The sequence below is a fragment of the Amblyomma americanum genome, chromosome 9, assembly GCF_052857255.1.
Source record: "Amblyomma americanum isolate KBUSLIRL-KWMA chromosome 9, ASM5285725v1, whole genome shotgun sequence".
In the NCBI taxonomy this organism is placed as follows: Eukaryota; Metazoa; Arthropoda; class Arachnida; order Ixodida; family Ixodidae; genus Amblyomma; species Amblyomma americanum.
The window spans coordinates 105,788,367-105,806,738 of NC_135505.1; the positions used below are offsets into that span (position 1 = coordinate 105,788,367).

At 44.1% G+C, this 18,372-nt stretch overlaps 1 protein-coding gene and 1 long non-coding RNA gene across 3 annotated transcripts; one reads left to right on the plus strand and one right to left on the minus strand.

The window, feature by feature from the left end:
- Positions 1 to 1,968: 1,968 nt before the first annotated feature.
- Positions 1,969 to 3,804, minus strand: LOC144105288 (uncharacterized). Its single transcript, XR_013308747.1, has 3 exons — positions 3,612 to 3,804; positions 3,460 to 3,541; positions 1,969 to 2,648 (listed from the first exon to the last, which is right to left on the minus strand). It is a non-coding gene; the product is annotated as an uncharacterized LOC144105288 (long non-coding RNA).
- Positions 3,805 to 3,982: 178 nt separating this feature from the next.
- Positions 3,983 to 17,786, plus strand: LOC144105290 (large neutral amino acids transporter small subunit 1-like). Of its 2 annotated transcripts, none has more exons than XM_077638430.1 (7): positions 3,983 to 4,254; positions 5,014 to 5,152; positions 5,706 to 5,807; positions 11,195 to 11,452; positions 12,574 to 12,699; positions 14,703 to 14,799; positions 14,920 to 17,786. In XM_077638430.1, exons 2-7 carry the CDS (start codon positions 5,107 to 5,109, stop codon positions 15,677 to 15,679), a joined length of 1,389 nt encoding a protein of 462 aa, XP_077494556.1. In that variant the 5' UTR covers positions 3,983 to 4,254; positions 5,014 to 5,106; the 3' UTR covers positions 15,680 to 17,786. The 2 variants fall into 2 exon arrangements, with proteins under 2 accessions (XP_077494556.1, XP_077494555.1); XM_077638429.1 differs by having other exon boundaries at positions 5,069 to 5,152.
- Positions 17,787 to 18,372: the final 586 nt, after the last annotated feature.

Consider the following 18,372-nt stretch of genomic DNA (forward strand, 5'->3'; position numbering starts at 1 on the left):
TAAAGTTGAGTGCTTGAGACTGGGCTAGTTTTGAACGACATTTTACGACGACTGCGCTGCTTGCATTTACACAAAAATTTTATTAACAAATAAAGAATGCTTCGCTTCCACGCTCTTGTACATCCTCTTTTATTGCCACCCACCGCGATGCTAAGTGGTTAGCTGATTCTTCTACTGAGGCGGAGTACGCGGGTTCAGTTTTGGTCGCGGAGGACGGGTTTCGTTGAAGGTGACACGCAAAGAGGTGCTACAGTGCTGTGCGATGTGAACGCACGGTAAAGAACACCAATTTTTCTTAAGTAATCCAGAGCACTGCGCTACCGAATCCCTCATGACGTACGTGTCACTCGGGTACGTTAGACCCCAAAATTTACAATTTATTTTCTGTTTTTATGGTAAGGCAAGCACTACAGCTATCGTAAAAGAACCGCTTATCGTACGCACAGGAACGCCCAGCCAGGATACAGAGAAGTGCTGCCCTGCCTGGAAACCTATTGGAGGTGGAACAATTCCTACAAATGCCTTACGCCAGAACAGAAAACTGTAGGCGAGTTGCTGTGAGGTACGGTGTCGCTAAGCATAATCAGTTTCGCTGAACTCAAACATAGCCCTAAAGGCATAGGATGAAATAAGTGTTAGGTGGGGTGTTGAAAGACCAGAACGAATCTGAAAATTCTGATCAAGAACTCCTTTTTTAGATTGCTGCCATAACATTCCGAATGACATTAAGCCATCGAATTTACAAATGTAGCGTTGGAATTTTGGAAGCTTGGTACACCATTTCAGGTTTTCGTTGCAAAAGAAACTTGTCGGTGTATGCCTTAGAATGATTTTACACTAGCTTTTACAAGTAAAACATTATTGTGTGCGCACATCCGACCAGAGTTTAGAGTTCAGCCACAATTCGAAGTGAAGTTATTACCGTTGAGTTATACAGAGTTGCCTTAAGGCGGCTGACAGATGGCGTTGGTTGACGACGTCCAGCATATTGGCGCGAACCTTTGCAGTGTTTGTTTGTTCTTTCTTCAAATCTGCCGGCACGCCGGTTTATCGCTTTGTTTGCGATGCAAGACGCGACTAGATTTATCTCAATTGATCGCAGCCAGGCCGAGCTTATTCTACGTTGTTCCAGAATGTTGTAGTAACTTTGAACGCTTTAGCTCGAAAGTTCGCTATCAGCTTTAAATTGAACACGGCCGACAGCAGCGGGCATTCTGTCCAGCGACCGCCTAGCACGCTTGTTGCTACGCCGCCGCCGAGCGATTCAGGCGAGGTTTGGTGAGCGCAAGTCAGCCCAAATAAATAGTTTTTTCAGGATGCAGTTTTCGCTCTCGTTCTTCTCCTCGGATTGCAGTCACCGCTTCGTGACAATATTTGTAGTATTCACTCCGTACGGGAACACAGCTGAGTGTTTGACCGCCATGTTGCTAGCTAAAGCATCCAAGGTATGAGGAGAAGCTGCAAACCTTTCATGCTGGAGCTACGCATGTTTTAGCGGATAGAGTGGTCGCTAAACAAGACTATTGTGACTGTTAAACATGCCTTACGTATTTTTTAATACGGCATGTCACTGAGTGTTGAGTGGGACGCTCGTTGATATAGTGCCGCAGTATACTCTCATACAGTATACTCTAAACAGTATACAGTGTACTAAACAGTACACTCTCATTTTAGGTGAGTGGAGCAGTCTTTTGTTTCACTGCCGCAGGTCACTAACACCTAATTTTAAAAGACATGAGAAAGAATAATAAGTACAGCTTGCTCAAGGTACCAAAAGAGATTTTCAATCAAAATGTGCAAGCTGGCAGAGAAAAAGTTATGGCCGCAATATCTAATATGCACTTGTACAGCGTATTTTATGCTTGTACATTGTCTAAGCCATCAGTTTAGACGGTGGGTTTTGTATTTTAATGAATATTTATTTATTTCAGACACAGCACGTACACTCTAGATGAAGACAAGATGAAATAGACGCTGTATCATGACACATTTAACGAAAAAATACTGCAGATTTTGTGAACCGCAACAGTATCGGCACAAACACATGGAATTGGTGTCTTGCGCTCGGAAGATGGAGCGGCCTACTTAACAGGTGTTGCTCCAGCAATAACAAAACTGCTAAAAGTCAAACGAGGGCAACATTCAATCCAAGCTCCAGGTTCGCGTGAACTTCAAGCAAATCTTAATAATTAATAATTGGTTTTTGGGTAAAGGAAATGGCGCAGTATCTGTCTCATATCTTTGGACACCTGAACCGCGCCGTAAGGGAAGGGATAATGGAAGGAGTGAAAGAAGAAAGGAAGAATAGGTGCCGTAGTGGAGGGCTCCAGAATAATTTCGACCACCTGGGGATCTTTAACGTGCACTGACATCGCACAGCACACGGGCGCCTTAACGTTTTTCCTCCATAAAAACGCAGCCGCCGCGGTCGGGTTCGAACCCGGGAACTCCGGATCAGTAGTCGAGCGCCATAACCACTGATCCACCGCGGCGGGGCTCAAGCAAATCTTTTGACCGTTCACATCACAATGATATAATTGATTTTTCATTTTTCATCCCGTTACCGATTCGGTTATAAAACACAAAATGACGGTCCCTTCGACTGTGTGTATACTTTTGTTCTTCGTTGCTTGTTTTCATTGTTGCTCCTGGAAGAAAAGGAAGAATTCGGCAGTTAAAAATTATTCATGAAACAAATTTAAAATTCATTTCAAATGTAACCTTCAGACCATCATCTGGAACATGAAATTCGCGGTGGAGAAAGCTGTGTGTTAACACCGCAAACGTGCCTTTCTGACACGTAAAACACCAATATACGAGTATATTTCGTGTCTCACACGGACTATGATGCGGATGCCTCAGATGAAATTGAAACTGCAACTTGGTGTTGACATGTACATCGCACTGGCTCCTGATCCGCAGATGCTTACGACTGGAGAGAAGAGAATATTTTTGAAGGACTTGTTCTGTCATTGATGTGAGAAATTACTTAGAGTGTAAATTTACTTCGTCTCTATGTGAAAAACTATAGACGAACCATGATCCTGTATTAAAGAAGTATCACAGCGCTCTTGTCATGTCACACATTTTCTTGTTGTACTAGTCTTCTGCTCAACGTTCACCATGCATGTTTACCTGTTAGGTGTCACGGAATCAGAAAATACACCGAACCAAACTTTAAGATAACTCTTAGATTAAAATCAATGTTCGGACAACGTAGTGCACCCTGGGAAAATCTGTTTCATGACCTCTAGTTCTTTTTAAAGACACTGATTGAATTTCCTGCTACAAAACTTCCCTCTTCTTTCGCATTCATCTTAGAACTTGAAACATGACACCGAGAACCCATTCTGTCCCGTTACATGACGAAATTTATTGTTGCAATGCATCGAGGATGTACTTCACGATGAATCTATGACAGCAATGTTTAAATGTGGTTGCGCAACGCTCACTGCTCACCACAGGACACGGTTCCACTCGCACCAATCCTCATTCACCTGGTTCACGTTGAAGCCGCATTATGGCGCTGCCGTCTTGAAAACTGAGGAAAGGAAAAAAATCTGAGCATAGTGGCAACAACCACTGCCCCGTTTCAAAGGGGACGCTCCTACCTTCCATCCATCCATCCTGAGAGTTCAAAAATTAAAAGTACGCGTGGCTTACTGAGTCTTTTATATAAAATATGGACGCGGTGTTGTGGAAAAAGCTGCGCCTGACTAGTCAACCCTACCGCATCCGCTCAGCGTCGAGATGAACACCTGCACAAAAAGCATCTGGCTCGACGACACAGAAATTTGTGCCGCAGGGAGGCCTTCGACCACAACATTTGCAATGCGTTTCCGAACATGTGCGCCGACCATGCGGTAAACAGCCTTGATAGCTGCTGTGCAAAAGCAGCTAAGGTGGATGGCTGCCGAAACGGCCTTTATTGTTTTAGTGCGTGCGGAATACCAATTTTTTCGGAAGTGCATTTTGTATTATTTCAAATAGGCAGCCTACAGATGTGGGATTTGGTGAAAGTGATCCACAAACAACGTAGAGCACTAGAAATTACAGACGAAGGATCTGCCGTGTGTCTGTTAGTGGGGAGTCACCAGTTGTACGGAAAATCATCAGACTACGTCTACACATGCGCGGTTAAACGGAACGTTTCGGAGGCAAACTAGGAGTATTTGATAGCTAACATACACCCTATCACGGAAATTTGTCTGTAACAACAAACTCAACTTTCACCCATGATGGAAGGAGAAAGTGGTGAGTTCAGCTTTCTTCATGGTTTACCTGACTTACAATCTGTATTCAAAGAGTACCCTAATCTTTGCGTAAATAAAATTTGTTATGGCCGTGATGGCCGTGAAGGCATGATTTCCTGCCCGGTATTGTTTACACTTTTGTTCTGAACACCTCAATTCTTGCTATTAATGCTTTTAGCTCTAGAACAAAATATCTTCATGATTATCGATAAGTGAATTTTCACAGAATGCTGGCACACAGTACTGCCACAGCTATTTTTGCTGGAAACCCTTTTGCAGACCTGAAATATCTTAATATTGCATGCCAGTTACGGTGCTTATGTAAACTTCGGAGTGAGAAGCACTTATTTGTAGTCTCCTACATAAGCGCACTATATGCTCGACAATCGCCTGGTTTTCTTGTGGTGCTGGCGGCAGTTGTTCACCAGCACGTTTTTTTTATACTATCAACTATGCGCTATGTATGGTGTAGTGTCAAAAAGTAATCTTCCTTCATTTCTTTCTGAATACCAAGGGTATTGCAAGGTGTCTGCCACCGGAACTGACACAGTAGCTTCAGGTGAAGTCGCTCTGATATGAAAAGTAACCATTTCGTACAAAGATGCCAATTTTTAGTCCTTTCCACACAAACGTTGACGCTACCTTTTGGATAATGTACTTTAATAGAAAACCAGTTAGAAAACAGAAAAAAAGTGTGCATGCCGTGGGCACATATAGAGTAAAAATCAATTTAATTGCCAAAATTTCTTCCCTTTAATAGTACAGGGAAATTTCGTTCAAGCAAAAGCAACCCTGCCTGCTTTGTCCTCTCTTAGTGGCTACAAGTGCAACCCATGGCCGCCTGAAGAGGGACATGGGACTTTTTAACGCCATATCCTTAGTGGTTGGCAGCTGTATAGGTAAGCTTCCTAATATTGCTTGTCTTCTGTCTAGACTTAGCTGTTGCAAATTATTAACGACTCTCACACACACACCAATAAAAATTAAGTTTCTTTCTTTATGTAAGTTCTACTCGAAATAATACCAGCGCCCTAACGTTGCAGGGCCGGCTATCAGCCTAAAAAGCCCGTTTGTAAAAAAAAAAACATAAAAACGACCAATTATATCGGGCGCCTACGCTGTTCCCAAAGACACACCTATGAGAAGTTCTCGTTTTTGTGTTGGGCACACCTTTAATAAATCTGAAAGAGAGATATCGCAGCGTGCCAGAAATAAGCAGCCCTGGTGTCTGTCTTCATATTAATTGCCAAGCAACAAGTAGAAAGCATACATGTTTCATTGCATTCTTCACGGTACAGAAAGCGATACTTTTAATTTGCAACGCCCACAACACGTGTAAATGTCCTAACTAAACGTCACGGTTGTGTGACAAGTATAGGTAGGAACTTTCAAATTAGACTGCTCTCTGAACTTGCATCATTTTTTTTTTGCTGTGTTTAAAAATTATTGCAGGCGCTGGAATCTTCATAACACCGGGAATTGTTTATCAAGACGCTGGCTCCGTGGGCGTTGATCTTTTCATGTGGCTTGCAGCCGGAGTCGCATCACTAATCCGTGAGTAGTGCAACGATTGCTAAGGATCTACTGCATCACTGTGGGGAAGTTTCATCATCATCATCAGCCTTACTACACCCACTGCAGGGCAAAGGCCTCTCCCATGTCTCTCCAATTAACCCTATCCTTTGCCAGCTGCATCCACCCTTTGCCTGCAAACTTCTTAATCTCATCCGCCCACCTAACCTTCTGCCGCCCCCTGCTCCGCTTACTTTCTCTTGGAATCCACTCCGTTACCCTTAAGGACCAGCGGTTATCTTGCCTTCGCATTACATGCCCTGCCCAAGCCCATTTCTTTCTCTTGATTTCGACTAGGATGTCATAAACCCGTGTTTGTTCCCTCACCCACTCTGCCCGCTTCCGATCTCTTAACGTTACACCTACCATTTTTCTTTCCATGGCTCGCTGCGTTGTCCTTAACTTAAGCTGAACTCTTTTCGTTAGCCTCCACGTTTCTGCCCCGTAGGTGAGTACCGGTAAGATTATGCTATTGTACACTTTCCTCTTGAGGGAAATTGGTAAACTGCCACTCACGATCTGCGAGAATTTGCCATATGCGCTCCACCCCATTCTTATCCTTCTAGTTATCTCCCTCTCATGATCCGGATCAGCTGTCACTACCTGCCCTAAGTAGACGTATTCCGTCACAATTTCTAGGCTCTCGCTGCCAATTGTGAACTGTTGTTACCTTGCTAGGCTGTTGAACATTACCTTGGTATTCTGCATGTTAATTTTTAGACCCATCGATCTGCTCTGCCTTTCTAACTCATTGATCATGATTTGCAGTTCACCTCCTGAATGATTCAACAAGGCAATGTCATCAGCAAATCGCAGATTTTTTAGGTATTCTCCATTTATTCTTATTCCCAACGGTTCCCAATTCAGGCCTCGAAATACCTCCTGTAAACACGCGGTGAACAGCACTGGCGAAATCGTGTCTCCTTGCCTGACGCCCTTCCTTATTGGAATTTTATTGCTGACTTTATGGAGGAATATAGTAGCTGTGCAGTTGCTATATATATCTTCCAGTATTTTGACATAAGGCTCTTCTACCCCCTGATTACGCAATGCCTGTATCACTGCTGAGGTTTCCACTGAGTCGAATGCTTTCTCGTTATCAATGAAAGCTATATATAAAGGTTGGTTATATTCTGCGCATTTCTCTATCACCTGATTGATAGTGTGAATATGATCTATTGTGGAATATCCTTTACGAAATTCTGCCTGATCATTTGGATGATTAAAGTCTAACGTTGCCCGGACTCTATTAGCGATTACCTTAGTAAATACTTTGTAGGCAATGGATAGTTAGCTGATCGGCCTGTAATTTTTCAAGTCCTTGGCGTCTCCTTTCTTATGAATTAAGATAATGTTTGCATTCTTCCAAGCTTCTGGTACAGTCGAGGTCATAAGGCATTGCGTATACAGGGTGGCTAGTTTTTCTAGCACGATGTTCCCTCCATCCTTCAACAGATCTGCTGTTACCTGATCCTCCCCAGCTGCTTTTCCCCTTTTCATTGCTTCTAAGGCTTTCTTTACTTCATCTTTCGTTACTGGAGGGATGACGCATTGCTGTGCACTGTTGTCTTTCTCATTAACGCTCTGATTACATTGGCTACTATACAGGTCTGTGTAGAACTCTTCGGCTACGTTAACTATCTTATCCATATTGCTAATGACATTGCCCTGCTTGTCTCTTAATGCATACATCTAGTTTTTACCTATGCCTAGTTTCCTCTTCACTGTTTTTAGGCTAGCTCCGTTCTTTACAGCATGCTCGATTCTCTCCATATTAAACTTCCTTATGTCGGCTACTTTGCGCTTATTTATTAACTTTGATAGCTCCGTTAGTTCTATTCTATCGGTAGGGTTAGATGCCCTCATGTTTTGGCGCTTCTTAATCAGATCTTTCGTCACCTGAGATAGCTTCCCGGTATCCTTTCGAACTGTCCTACCGCCTACTTCTACTGCGTACTCCGTAATTATTGATGTCAGATTATCTTGCATTGAATGAACATCAAGATCATCTTCCTCAGTTAAAGCCGAATATCTGTTTTGCAGCGCTATCCTAAACTCCTGTGCTTTCCCTCTTATGGCTAACTCGTTAATGGCCTTCTTCTCCACTAGCTTCTTCCGTTCCCTCTTCAAGTCTAAGCTAAGTCTAGACCTTACCATTCTGTGGTCGCTGCAACGCACCTTTCCGAGGACGGCCACATCCTTAATGATGCCAGGTTTAGCGCATAGTATGAAGTCGATTTTATTTTTAATCTCACCATTGGGGCTCTTCCAGGTCCACTTCCTGTTTTCTCGTTTGCGGAAGAAGGTATTCATGATCCGTAAATTACTTCTATCCGCGAATTCGACTAATAACTCTCCCCTGCTATTTCTAGAGCCTATCCCATAGTCACCTACCGCGTGGTCGTCAGCCTGCTTCTTGCCCACCTTCGCATTGAGGTCGCCCATCAGTACAGTGTACTGCGATTTTACTTTATTCATTGCTGATTCTACGTCCTCATAGAAACTTTCAACGGTCTGGTCCTCATGGCTGGGTGTGGGTGCGTAGGCCTGCACCACTTTCAGCTTGTACCTCCTAATCAGCCCAATTACTATAGCTGCTACCCTCTCGTTAATACTGTAGAGCTCCTCTACGTTGCCAGCTATATCCTTATTAATGAGGAATCCCACACCTAGTTCCCGTCTATCCTCTAACCCGCGATAGCACAGTATGTGTCCTTCCTTTAGTGCTGCATACGCCTCACCTGTCCTCGTAACTTCGCTAAGCCCTATCACATCCCATTTAATTCCCGCTAGTTCCTCAAACAGCACTGCTAGGCTAGCCTCACTAGCTAAAGTTCTAGCGTTAAACGTTGCCAGGTTCAGACTCCAATGGCGGCCTGTCCGGAGCCAGAGATTCTTAGCACCCTCCGCTGCGTCACAGGTCTGACCGCCGCCGTGGTCAGTTGCTCCGCAGCCGCTGGAAACTGAGGGCCGAGGGTTAATTGGTTTGATCATAGAAGGTTGTGGCCAAGTACTACACCAGGGTGGCCAAATCCTGCTCTGGTGAGAGAGTGCGTTGTCGGTTCTGGTCACCGAGATCAGGCCGCACTCCAGGCCTGGTTATGCAATTCCATCGACACGCGGATATTTTTTTTTAAACCCGGTGGAGAATTGCGCGGCACAAGGATTTGAACCCCGGTCCTCTCGCACGCGAGGCGGATGTTCTACCTCTACGCCATCGCTGCATCTTGGGGAAGTTTAATACATGCATATGCCTATCTCGCGCCTAACACGAACAGCCTTCAAATGAGAGGGCGGTAATGTCCGCAGCGTTGTCTTGGAGTAACCCGTTGAGGTATTCGGAAACAAGGCGGAGAAGACGACATACTTCAGCCTGCCCAATAACCCCGGTTTATTCCATGCTGCGTTTTGAAAGCAAGATGCAGCATGTTACACTTTCTTCGTTAAGTGTTTCAACGCTTCAAAGTAAATTATCAAGTGGAACCAAAGTGACAAACATTCAATTGCCAGTTTCTCTCACAGTGAACTTGAATTCTAGGTTGAAGGAATGACTATTCTAGTCTTTGTTATACTACCAACCGCGGTCAATTATGGGCTATCGTGTTCTGCTGCTATCCTGGCAGTGTAGTTTACAATTTCGATCGATGCAAAATGTAAGGGCACTCATGTGCAATGGGTTGCCGGCACATGTAAAATGAACCCAGCTGATCGAAATCTAAGGTCTATCTATGGTACTTCACTATGCCGTCCCTGTTTACTAAAGCACAGTTTCTGGTCATTGAACCTCGCATATATCGTCATATGCTCGTTACACGGTAACGTTTTTTTGCCATTTTTTTCTTAAACTGTTTTCGTTTCATACCGACTGGTGTCACGCATTGCTCGGGCTGTCAAATAGCAAAGCAAATTTGGAAAAGGTTACACAATCCTGAGACAATCGCGCATCTTTTATGTTTTCTGTCCGAGTATTAAGAACTCACTTAGCGTCTAACAGCATTCGTCGTTCAAAAAAAAAAAGGATGTATAAAAGACTTTTATTTCAGCCTCAGAAGAATATATATACAGATGAATGCGTATTGAATGTAACTCGCGGAAAAAGGACGGAGCAACGCATAGTGGCCGGCGGGAAGCCAGAGATATCAGGTATCAAATATGGCATCGCAGGCAACTTGAACGACACGAAGAAAAAGACGTTATGAAACGAGATCAAACGCAGAGTTGAAAAAAACTTTTAGACACTCAACAGGAAAAGTAGCTATCCCTGTGGCGTCTACGCAAAGCACTCTACGCTAGTATCATTTATGGGGGCTTCGGGAACTGCAACTCCTGAATGCACTACACTGCTGAGAATGCTTTGTTGAAAAAGAAATCACTGTTCTAACTCAAAGTGGCGATTTTTTAAAAGCGCGGAACATCTTAGGTGCTCCGTATAGGCCCGCCGTATAAAGACTAAACATTCGAAAAAACTTTTTTAGCATGGTCTTGCACGCTAGAGGCTCTACCGTTCGTAAATGCTTGGTGTCTTTTACTGAAGCTTCATAAAATAATGAAATTTAATAGCCCTAACAGTAATGAGGGTATTTCTCCTGAGTGCCTAAAGACTACGCAAAGTGGCTACTCTATTCGAGGAAAATCCCCCTTCCGCAAGGTGCTATTTTTATGTGTCCTATATCAAAGCCTACGTAAAGTTAACCACAAGTTAGCTGAGCTCTTGCTAGCACCTTGACACAGATTGAATGCAATGAAGCGGACCCACTGCTCATTGTTGTTGGACCCAGCCTGCCGCAAAGTTAATATCAGGTATTAGATTGGACTGAAAGGCTGAGGCATTAGCAAACTACTAGTGGCAGCACGGGAAGGTTTTCGCTGAGTTAAACGCATTAACACGTTAGTGCGTAGAGGGTCAGCGGTGGGCTACGTCGTTTGTTGCTGCTGTGCGGTACGAATGCTGAGTGCTCGAATGGAACCCTGGGGCAGCGCAGATTTTTCAAAAGATCTGTGAAAAATATTTATGCCAGATTTATATTGCCATTTTATGTGGGTTTCAATAGGATCACTTCGCCGGAGGCTCACAGGTGTGTAACACCGCACTCCTGAAAATTTAACAATGGTCCATGGGTGGACCACGACGCAGAGGGATCAGTAACCACAAAATCGTTGCCGGGCTGAACGTGCTAATGAGCACAGCGTATGCAAATGGTAATCTTTGGATGTTTCTTATGATAGGTGCGGCTGCGTCGACATCCTGGACACATATATCAGAATGAGCGCTACCAACTGAGAGAGACCAATAGTGCCACTCAATGGAGACGCTGGCAGCGCCACCTGACAGTGTTCAGCTTTCTCTGCCTTCCTATTTCATTTCACAGATGGTCTTTGCTACGCCGAACTGGGTGCCATGCTTCCATCCGCCGGCGGGCCCTACGAGTACTTCAGCCTTGGCGTCCAGTCCTTGGGGAGAACGGGGGATCTCCTCTCCTTCTTGGTCGCCTGGTGCTTTCTGGTTGCGGACCCAATATCCACGACGATACACGGACGGACGTTTGCGGCATATGCCTTGACTTTTGCCTACGGAACTTGCACACCACCGTTTGAAGTGACTGCGTTGGTGACGGTGGTAGTCATTCGTAAGTTTTATACAAGTGGTAGGCGGCCCGGTACGTTATGCTTTTTGGCGCCAGAAATGAGTATTTTTCCCATCATATTGCGCTTATATATACCCATAACAGAAGCTTTCCCTCTTTCCTTATTTATGTTGTTTTTCCCTAGGAGCACACACTAACCACTCCAACTCGCTCGCTTCGTCATCAAAGGTGCTGAGAAGGCGTCCTGTTTCTGCTTGCAACCTCGAGTGAACAAATTAGTGAAACCTTTTAATCAGCGTGCCCATGCGACCACACCCCGGCGGACCGCTCCGGATATGCAGTTGAAAGTCACCCTAAGTTAGACTGTGATTCATTTGGATATATTGATCACATAGCATTTTTTGTTGCTGGCGCTATATTAAATGCAGCGACAGGAAAATGGTTAGCAGCGATTTTATGAGCAATAAATGCCTTCTTTTCTGCCGGGAAAAACGTCCCCATGGCCACAATGGGCCACAGAGCTGATGTTCCTTAAGAACGAAATTTGCATCGAGCTGTCCTCAGTCACCCTTTATTAAACACCGCGGAAGGGTCAAATTTATCAGATACTCCAATTCTTGAAATGAAAACGTTCACAACGGCAAACACTTTGTATCCATCTCAGGTGTTTTAATGATCTCGTCTTTACTCTCTCTGATTTTAATTTACAACAGACCAACAGCGACGCCCCAAACACTGCAACAAAGAATATTTGTTCGAACAATTCATCTAGAGGTCGTCGATCTGCCAATATTCGAACTAAGAAACGCCGGAGACCTGCAGACCCACAGAGACTTACCAACGCAGTTGTCAGGATCTGCACGTTCTAATCGCGCGCTGATTAATTGTGTACAGTGTTTAGGGGCTCAAATGCTTGCTCTTCGGCTGGTTGACGGAGTTCAGTATTTAGTGTATGGCACTGGGATAAACTGATTAAAAGCCGATGGACAGAAAAAAAAGCATCAAACACAAGGTCATTTATTCTGTCTTTCTAGCCTTGTTGGTCGTTCCCTTCAGCTGTGCTCTTATCTTTTTAAAAGTGCTTGATATAGCACGGGCATTTGCAATGACTAAACAGTCAGCTACAAGCTGTGACAGCACTTCCTATATGTCTTCTTTTTCAGAGCTGGCTGCTGCGGTAAACACATTTTCGCTGAAAACGTCATTGAGAATTCAAAATGTTTTGTTCATGGTGAAGCTAGGAGTACTTCTTTGTATCATCGCTACCGGTCTAGTATGGTGGATTAAAGGCAAGTCTACGCTCTTCCTTCTTCGGTTATATGGCTGGTGTATAGCATAGTTACATTCCTAACGCGCCTTGACCACAAAGCGCAACAAGTTCAATGTCCGCGTTAGGCATTCACCGCTTCAATGCTTGAGAAACACCCGTACTCTGCACTGGGCTACCCCTCTATACGTTAAGTCTTTTCTTGTTCTGTGTCATTCGTTCGGGAGCTCACTTTTTCGGTTTGTTTTCTAATGATGAAAAATCATCAATTTTTTTCAAACCCATTAATATTACCACTCTTTTGTCTTCTCTCAGCGAAACATGCCAGCTTTCTGAATACTCATGTACAATGTCTCACGCTGCTAGCAAACAGTCACATTTGTTTTTCACGCCACCAAAGCAGTTTCGTAGTTTCAGAGGTCATGCTCACCGCATGATCACAGTAGGCAGTCATTCAAATACAGGTGTTGCTTTGCAGCTCGCAGAGCTTTCTAGATGCAGACAGCCCAGAGGCCACCTGTCCGCTTACTGCCAAATGCGTTCCTGGAGAGGATTCAGAGGGCATGACGATTATTTGATCATACGGGATGTTGCATAATATACACTATGAAGAGACCAAATACGCTTCGTGTATGGTCATGTGGCTGTAGAGTGACCTGGACGTTTTGTTTTAATGCTGTAAACCTTCGGACTGCGCCAATGTACGGCAACATGACAGAAATGTTTTGCATTAACCAAAGCATCGGCCAGTTGTGATCTGCCGTTTCCTCCTAATATTTTTTTTTTGAAAAACATACATTAGAGATTCCGGATGATCCTCCTGAAGGCGATAATAACGATCAGTTAAGTATTGCATTAGCAACATAGGTGTAAATATCACATCGAAAGCAAGGCTCGTAGTCTGCGCTTGTGAAACTTTTTCATGCACTTGCGTTATGAACAAAGTATACGACTCTATGGGTTTGCACGTGAGCATCGCAGCCTGTCTCGTTTCGCATCGCCGGGGTTCGATACCTCTCGTAGGGTGAAGGAAATCTCGTCCGCATCCCTGAGACGACTAGGACTCCCACACGTGTTGGGCAGTTTTTCTGCATGGAGCAGAAACGAACCCTGTGAACTCTATGGCCTACCGTGTTTTTACAAATGCTGTGCGTGTATTCTCAGAATGATACGTAATAAATTTGCTCAGGACAGTAATCTTTTTGTCGCTTAAATAGAGCCATTGCTATTCACATACAATACGATATACACGCTCACCCGATCCGCTTCGTCAAATGCACAACATGTGAGTGCTCAGCGCTGGCAAATTATAAAGATGCAGAGAGCACAGCCAGTCTCCAACTCCGTTTGATATTCCGGGAATGTGCATGCTGTTCTACACTATTCCTGAGCGAAAGTGAACACGCTTTGTAACCTTGTATAAAAGAAAGAAAAAAGCTGTTGAAGAGAGTAAATATGTCACTTAACTGAGGCCGGGGTCGGTAAAATGTTTGTATTTTGAGAAAAACAGATCTCAAAAAAGCAACCCGAAATTTATTACCCTTCAGTGCAGTACGTGTGACAAGCAACTGCTTCTGATGGAGCTAGCGGCGCGGCTTTCATGAGTCAGCATGCTTGTTCCACATGAATGTCGACGTACATTTTTGTGGGGTGGCTATTCCTTTTAATCTAGTTGGAGACTTCAAGCCAGCATTGAATGCTTCGAGTTGCAAGCATGGAAATGTGTAATTTTTTTACTTGTACTTACTTGTTAATCCTTATAAATAATATGGTTCACTCTGCTTAACTTTTCTTATGGTAACATTATGACTGGACGATAAATTCTACTTTGTGTACAGCAAACGATTACGTGTAGAAAAAGCTTCTATATTTTATTGGTGGTAAGTTCAGCATTCTTTCACATGACGTGTTCCTCACTTGGGGCCCGAAACTATCAAGAAAACCACAGACATTCCCATTACAAGGCTCCTCACCTTGCAGGCTAACTTTCAGATTTGTTGTTTTTATACCTTCCTCTCCTCCTAGCACCAACTGTGCTGAACAAGTTTTCCTTCGACACTAACAGACCTTCTGGAAAATTGTTGGAAGCTTTTGTGGTGGCAAGTTTCACAGGATCTGGAAGGTAAGAGCGCATTGTTTAAGCCTTGCAATTTTCTTTATTGCAAGACATAATTACTTTTTAACAGTGAACTGCCACAGGAATTTTCGATCTGCCTTTTTTCCCATTTACTCTCAACGGCAGCGCCATGATCTGCTGCATGACCGAAGAAATGTCCAACCCAGCAAGAATAATACCGTGGTCTCTAATGGGAGGTCTTTTCTTGGTCACTGGGTTGCATGTCCTCACGAACGTGGCCTACTTTGCTGTCCTGGACCCACAAAGCCTGGCAGCTGCCGAAGCCACCGCCGTGACCTTCGCCCGCGAAGCTTGGGGCGTAGCTGGCGAGGTTCTCGTGCCTCTCATTGTCTGCACCTGCACCTTCGGAACCATGAGCGCCACCTTCCTCAGCAACAGCCGCTTACTTATGGCCGCGGCCCGCAAAAAACACTTGCCTGCAATCTTCTCGCTCATCACAGCGCGGTCATCGTTGCCGCTCATCTCAACCGCCTGGAGGTGTTCCCTCGCCATGGTGTTCACACTATCAGGCCAAGTTGGATTCCTCGCAAAAGTGGGAATGGCAGGGTTCTCAGCTGTGAATCTGCTGGTGATGTTCGCGCTTCTGATGCTGCGAGTCACGATGAAGCATGCCGCACGGCCTGTGCGAGTGCCGACCATCATCGTAGTGGTGAACATTACAGTGTTGCTAGCTATTGTGGCCGCTCCATTTTTTAACGGAGCAGAGGCTCTCGTGTATCAAGCGACGTTGGGATGCGTCCTGTTAGGCCTGCCGGCGTACGGTGTATTTAAAGCCCTCCAAGCATCAAAGGTGGCGTGGACGGCGTACAAGTTCATGCAGAAATTACTTATTTGTCTGCCGTGTGCAGGTCACACTGACATTTGAACGTTCGTTAAATAACAAAGGCCTCTATTGTATGTGTGATAGCTGTAACTTAACGGCGGGCACAGAGAGAAGATGAACGAATGGGCAAACCAACGCGCACATTATATGCATTCTTTTTCTGTGGGCCTGTCATAATTGCAGCGCAATTACTTTACAATGGGTCGCAAATTAGCCCACGTTTAAGCTGCTTAAGGCAAGAAACGCTTAGCTTTTGTTATGTGCGCAAACAGGAACGGGGTAGTGTTATAAGCTAATGAAATCCCCTACAGAGGCAGGAAGGGAAGATGCACCATGTGTGTGCCTCGCGTTATTCAGACTAAGATGACGTTTAAAGGTTTGAGCACAACGGGGCGCATTATTTATTAGTTGTTCATGATGAATGTACGAGCTGTTTGAGAACTGAAAGGGAGGGTTCATAGCGTAGGCAGTGGTATAGGCAGGTCATAGCTTTGCCAAGCGTAGGTGTAGGCTGCCAATTTACAACTACCTAAGCGTCAAGGTTCGTGTAATGACCATACCCAACGCGGCCTTTTAAAATAATTAGGATTAACAATAAGCTAGAAGGGACAAGCAGACTTCACTAGCTGGGTGTAACTGCAACATCAGTGTAATGCGGTCAGCCAGAGTGATGATGCTTATGAATAGGAAGTGCATTGCAGTCGATTTTAAGCGTAGTGCTTAGTATAATTTCTTATGTCATGAATACCTTCCTCCCCCCCCTCCTCCCCTTACACATATCAACCTAGCTATAGGTATTAGAAATATAGATAACACTACTACTAGACATCTAGCGCCTCCTCTCTTTTCACCCTGTGTACGAATCCCTACAATGCGGACGTATTTATGGATTCTGCATGCGTTGTTTAGAAACTGCAAGAGATAGACGCAGTTTCCGTAATGTCATTGAGGAAATAAATATTCATAATGTAATCCTTAAAAATATCGCAAAAAACAGTCGCATATAAAAGACAGTTTGTTAGCGGTATCTGGACTTACAAGAAGGTGGTACGTATGCTACTTAGCGGGTTTCACTAACAAAATATGCCCCATAAGAAACCAAGTACAGCAATAAAGCCACCTTGCTGCTGTCACCAGTAGGACTTGTTAGAATTGTACCCTTATACCGGGATACATATTGTTCCGTAAGAGATGTTATTCCACGCCAACGTTAAGCGTTTTTTTGAGGATAGCAACTACAAGTTTCAAAGAACTGAGTTACAAGCAGCAGTCTGGTACTTGCATTCTGAGTTCTTTTCCGCAAGCTCCCGATGGAGTCAGTCCACCTGGCCACTATTAACAACTGTACTTACAACTTGACGTTTAACAAGTGTCCTGCAAAGACAGAGCGACAAAGCAGAGATTGATGGTAGGGAAATGTTACCGCGCTTTGTTCCGTAGAATATTTTATCCATAGAAGGCAGTATATAGACGGTTTAGTGGGGCGGGCCCGAAAAAGATTTTGCATGGACGCTGCGTTTTAATGAGTTTTCTATCTGCCTATACCAGGTGAATTTAGTTTTTCTGTATCGGCATTTTATATATACGATTGACGGAAAGCCAACTTAACCAGCTTCCGAAAAAGTAGTTTTGCCGCTCCTTATTTCGTACCGCAACGCAGATACCCAAATTTCCAAAACGTAGAATAGCTTCAATACTCACATTCCTTAAATTTGCAGTATAATTGTGCCCAATACCAAATAATGAAGTGCAGATTTGTTATCCCCTCTTAATTAAACGTGTCTTCTTAGAACAATATAAAACACATTTTGTCCGCTTTGGTGCACAACGTACCTACAAACAACGCGCCGACGTATCTTGCACGCATTTTTACAATAAAAACCTGTGAAATTGAAATAATCAACCAGTATCTTCCCTGTCTCGGAAGAAACGATTAGTTCAAGTCAGATTATAGGTGTTTCTCTTCTGTGCCTGTCCTGCGCTGTTTTTTCCTGTTCAAAGGAAACACGCCATTACCAACTCGCACAATAAGTCGGTCTTGCGTCGAGCCTTGACAGGCGCTTTGAACATTACTGCACTGAACACATGGTCGCGCAGAATGATCTCGAAATGTGTTCAGCATAGAACAACCTTGAGGGAGACCCATGATGTTGATAATTACTCATCTTCGTTTTGTGGCAGTATCGTAGGCTACGCATTCATTACCAGCGCTGTTAACAACAGTGTCACCGGTCATCGTATCAGCCAATCGCTCAGTTGGGAGTGGAGTTCATGCCCACAAATAAAAAAAAACGATTAAGTGCATTGCCCTTACTGTTCAGCACTGGTAGGAGACGCAGGGGCTTCCAGTTGTTCATTTTTGTAAATAACCACTTTGTAAATACTCATTCGCTGAAGGCAACGGATGAAGTAAATATTATACACGAAAAAACTTATTACTGAGTGCTCATAATTGTGTGTCAACCATGGTACTTGATCAGCGCTGGCATGTGTTAAAATTGATTTCAAAGCGATACAACTGTTTTTTTATATGAAAGTTCTCCGGACATAATTTTACGTTAGCTATGGTTTCGTTCTAAAATTCAATTTTGGCGTCAATATTAACACCCTTTCTAGGCCGCTCTGGACTGAAATTGGACAGAATGTAAGCATTTCATACTTTATATTTCAAGCAAGCATTTACCCACCAAAGCAGTTGACACAGAACCCGCTCAAACAGAGCCGTAGACGTGGAA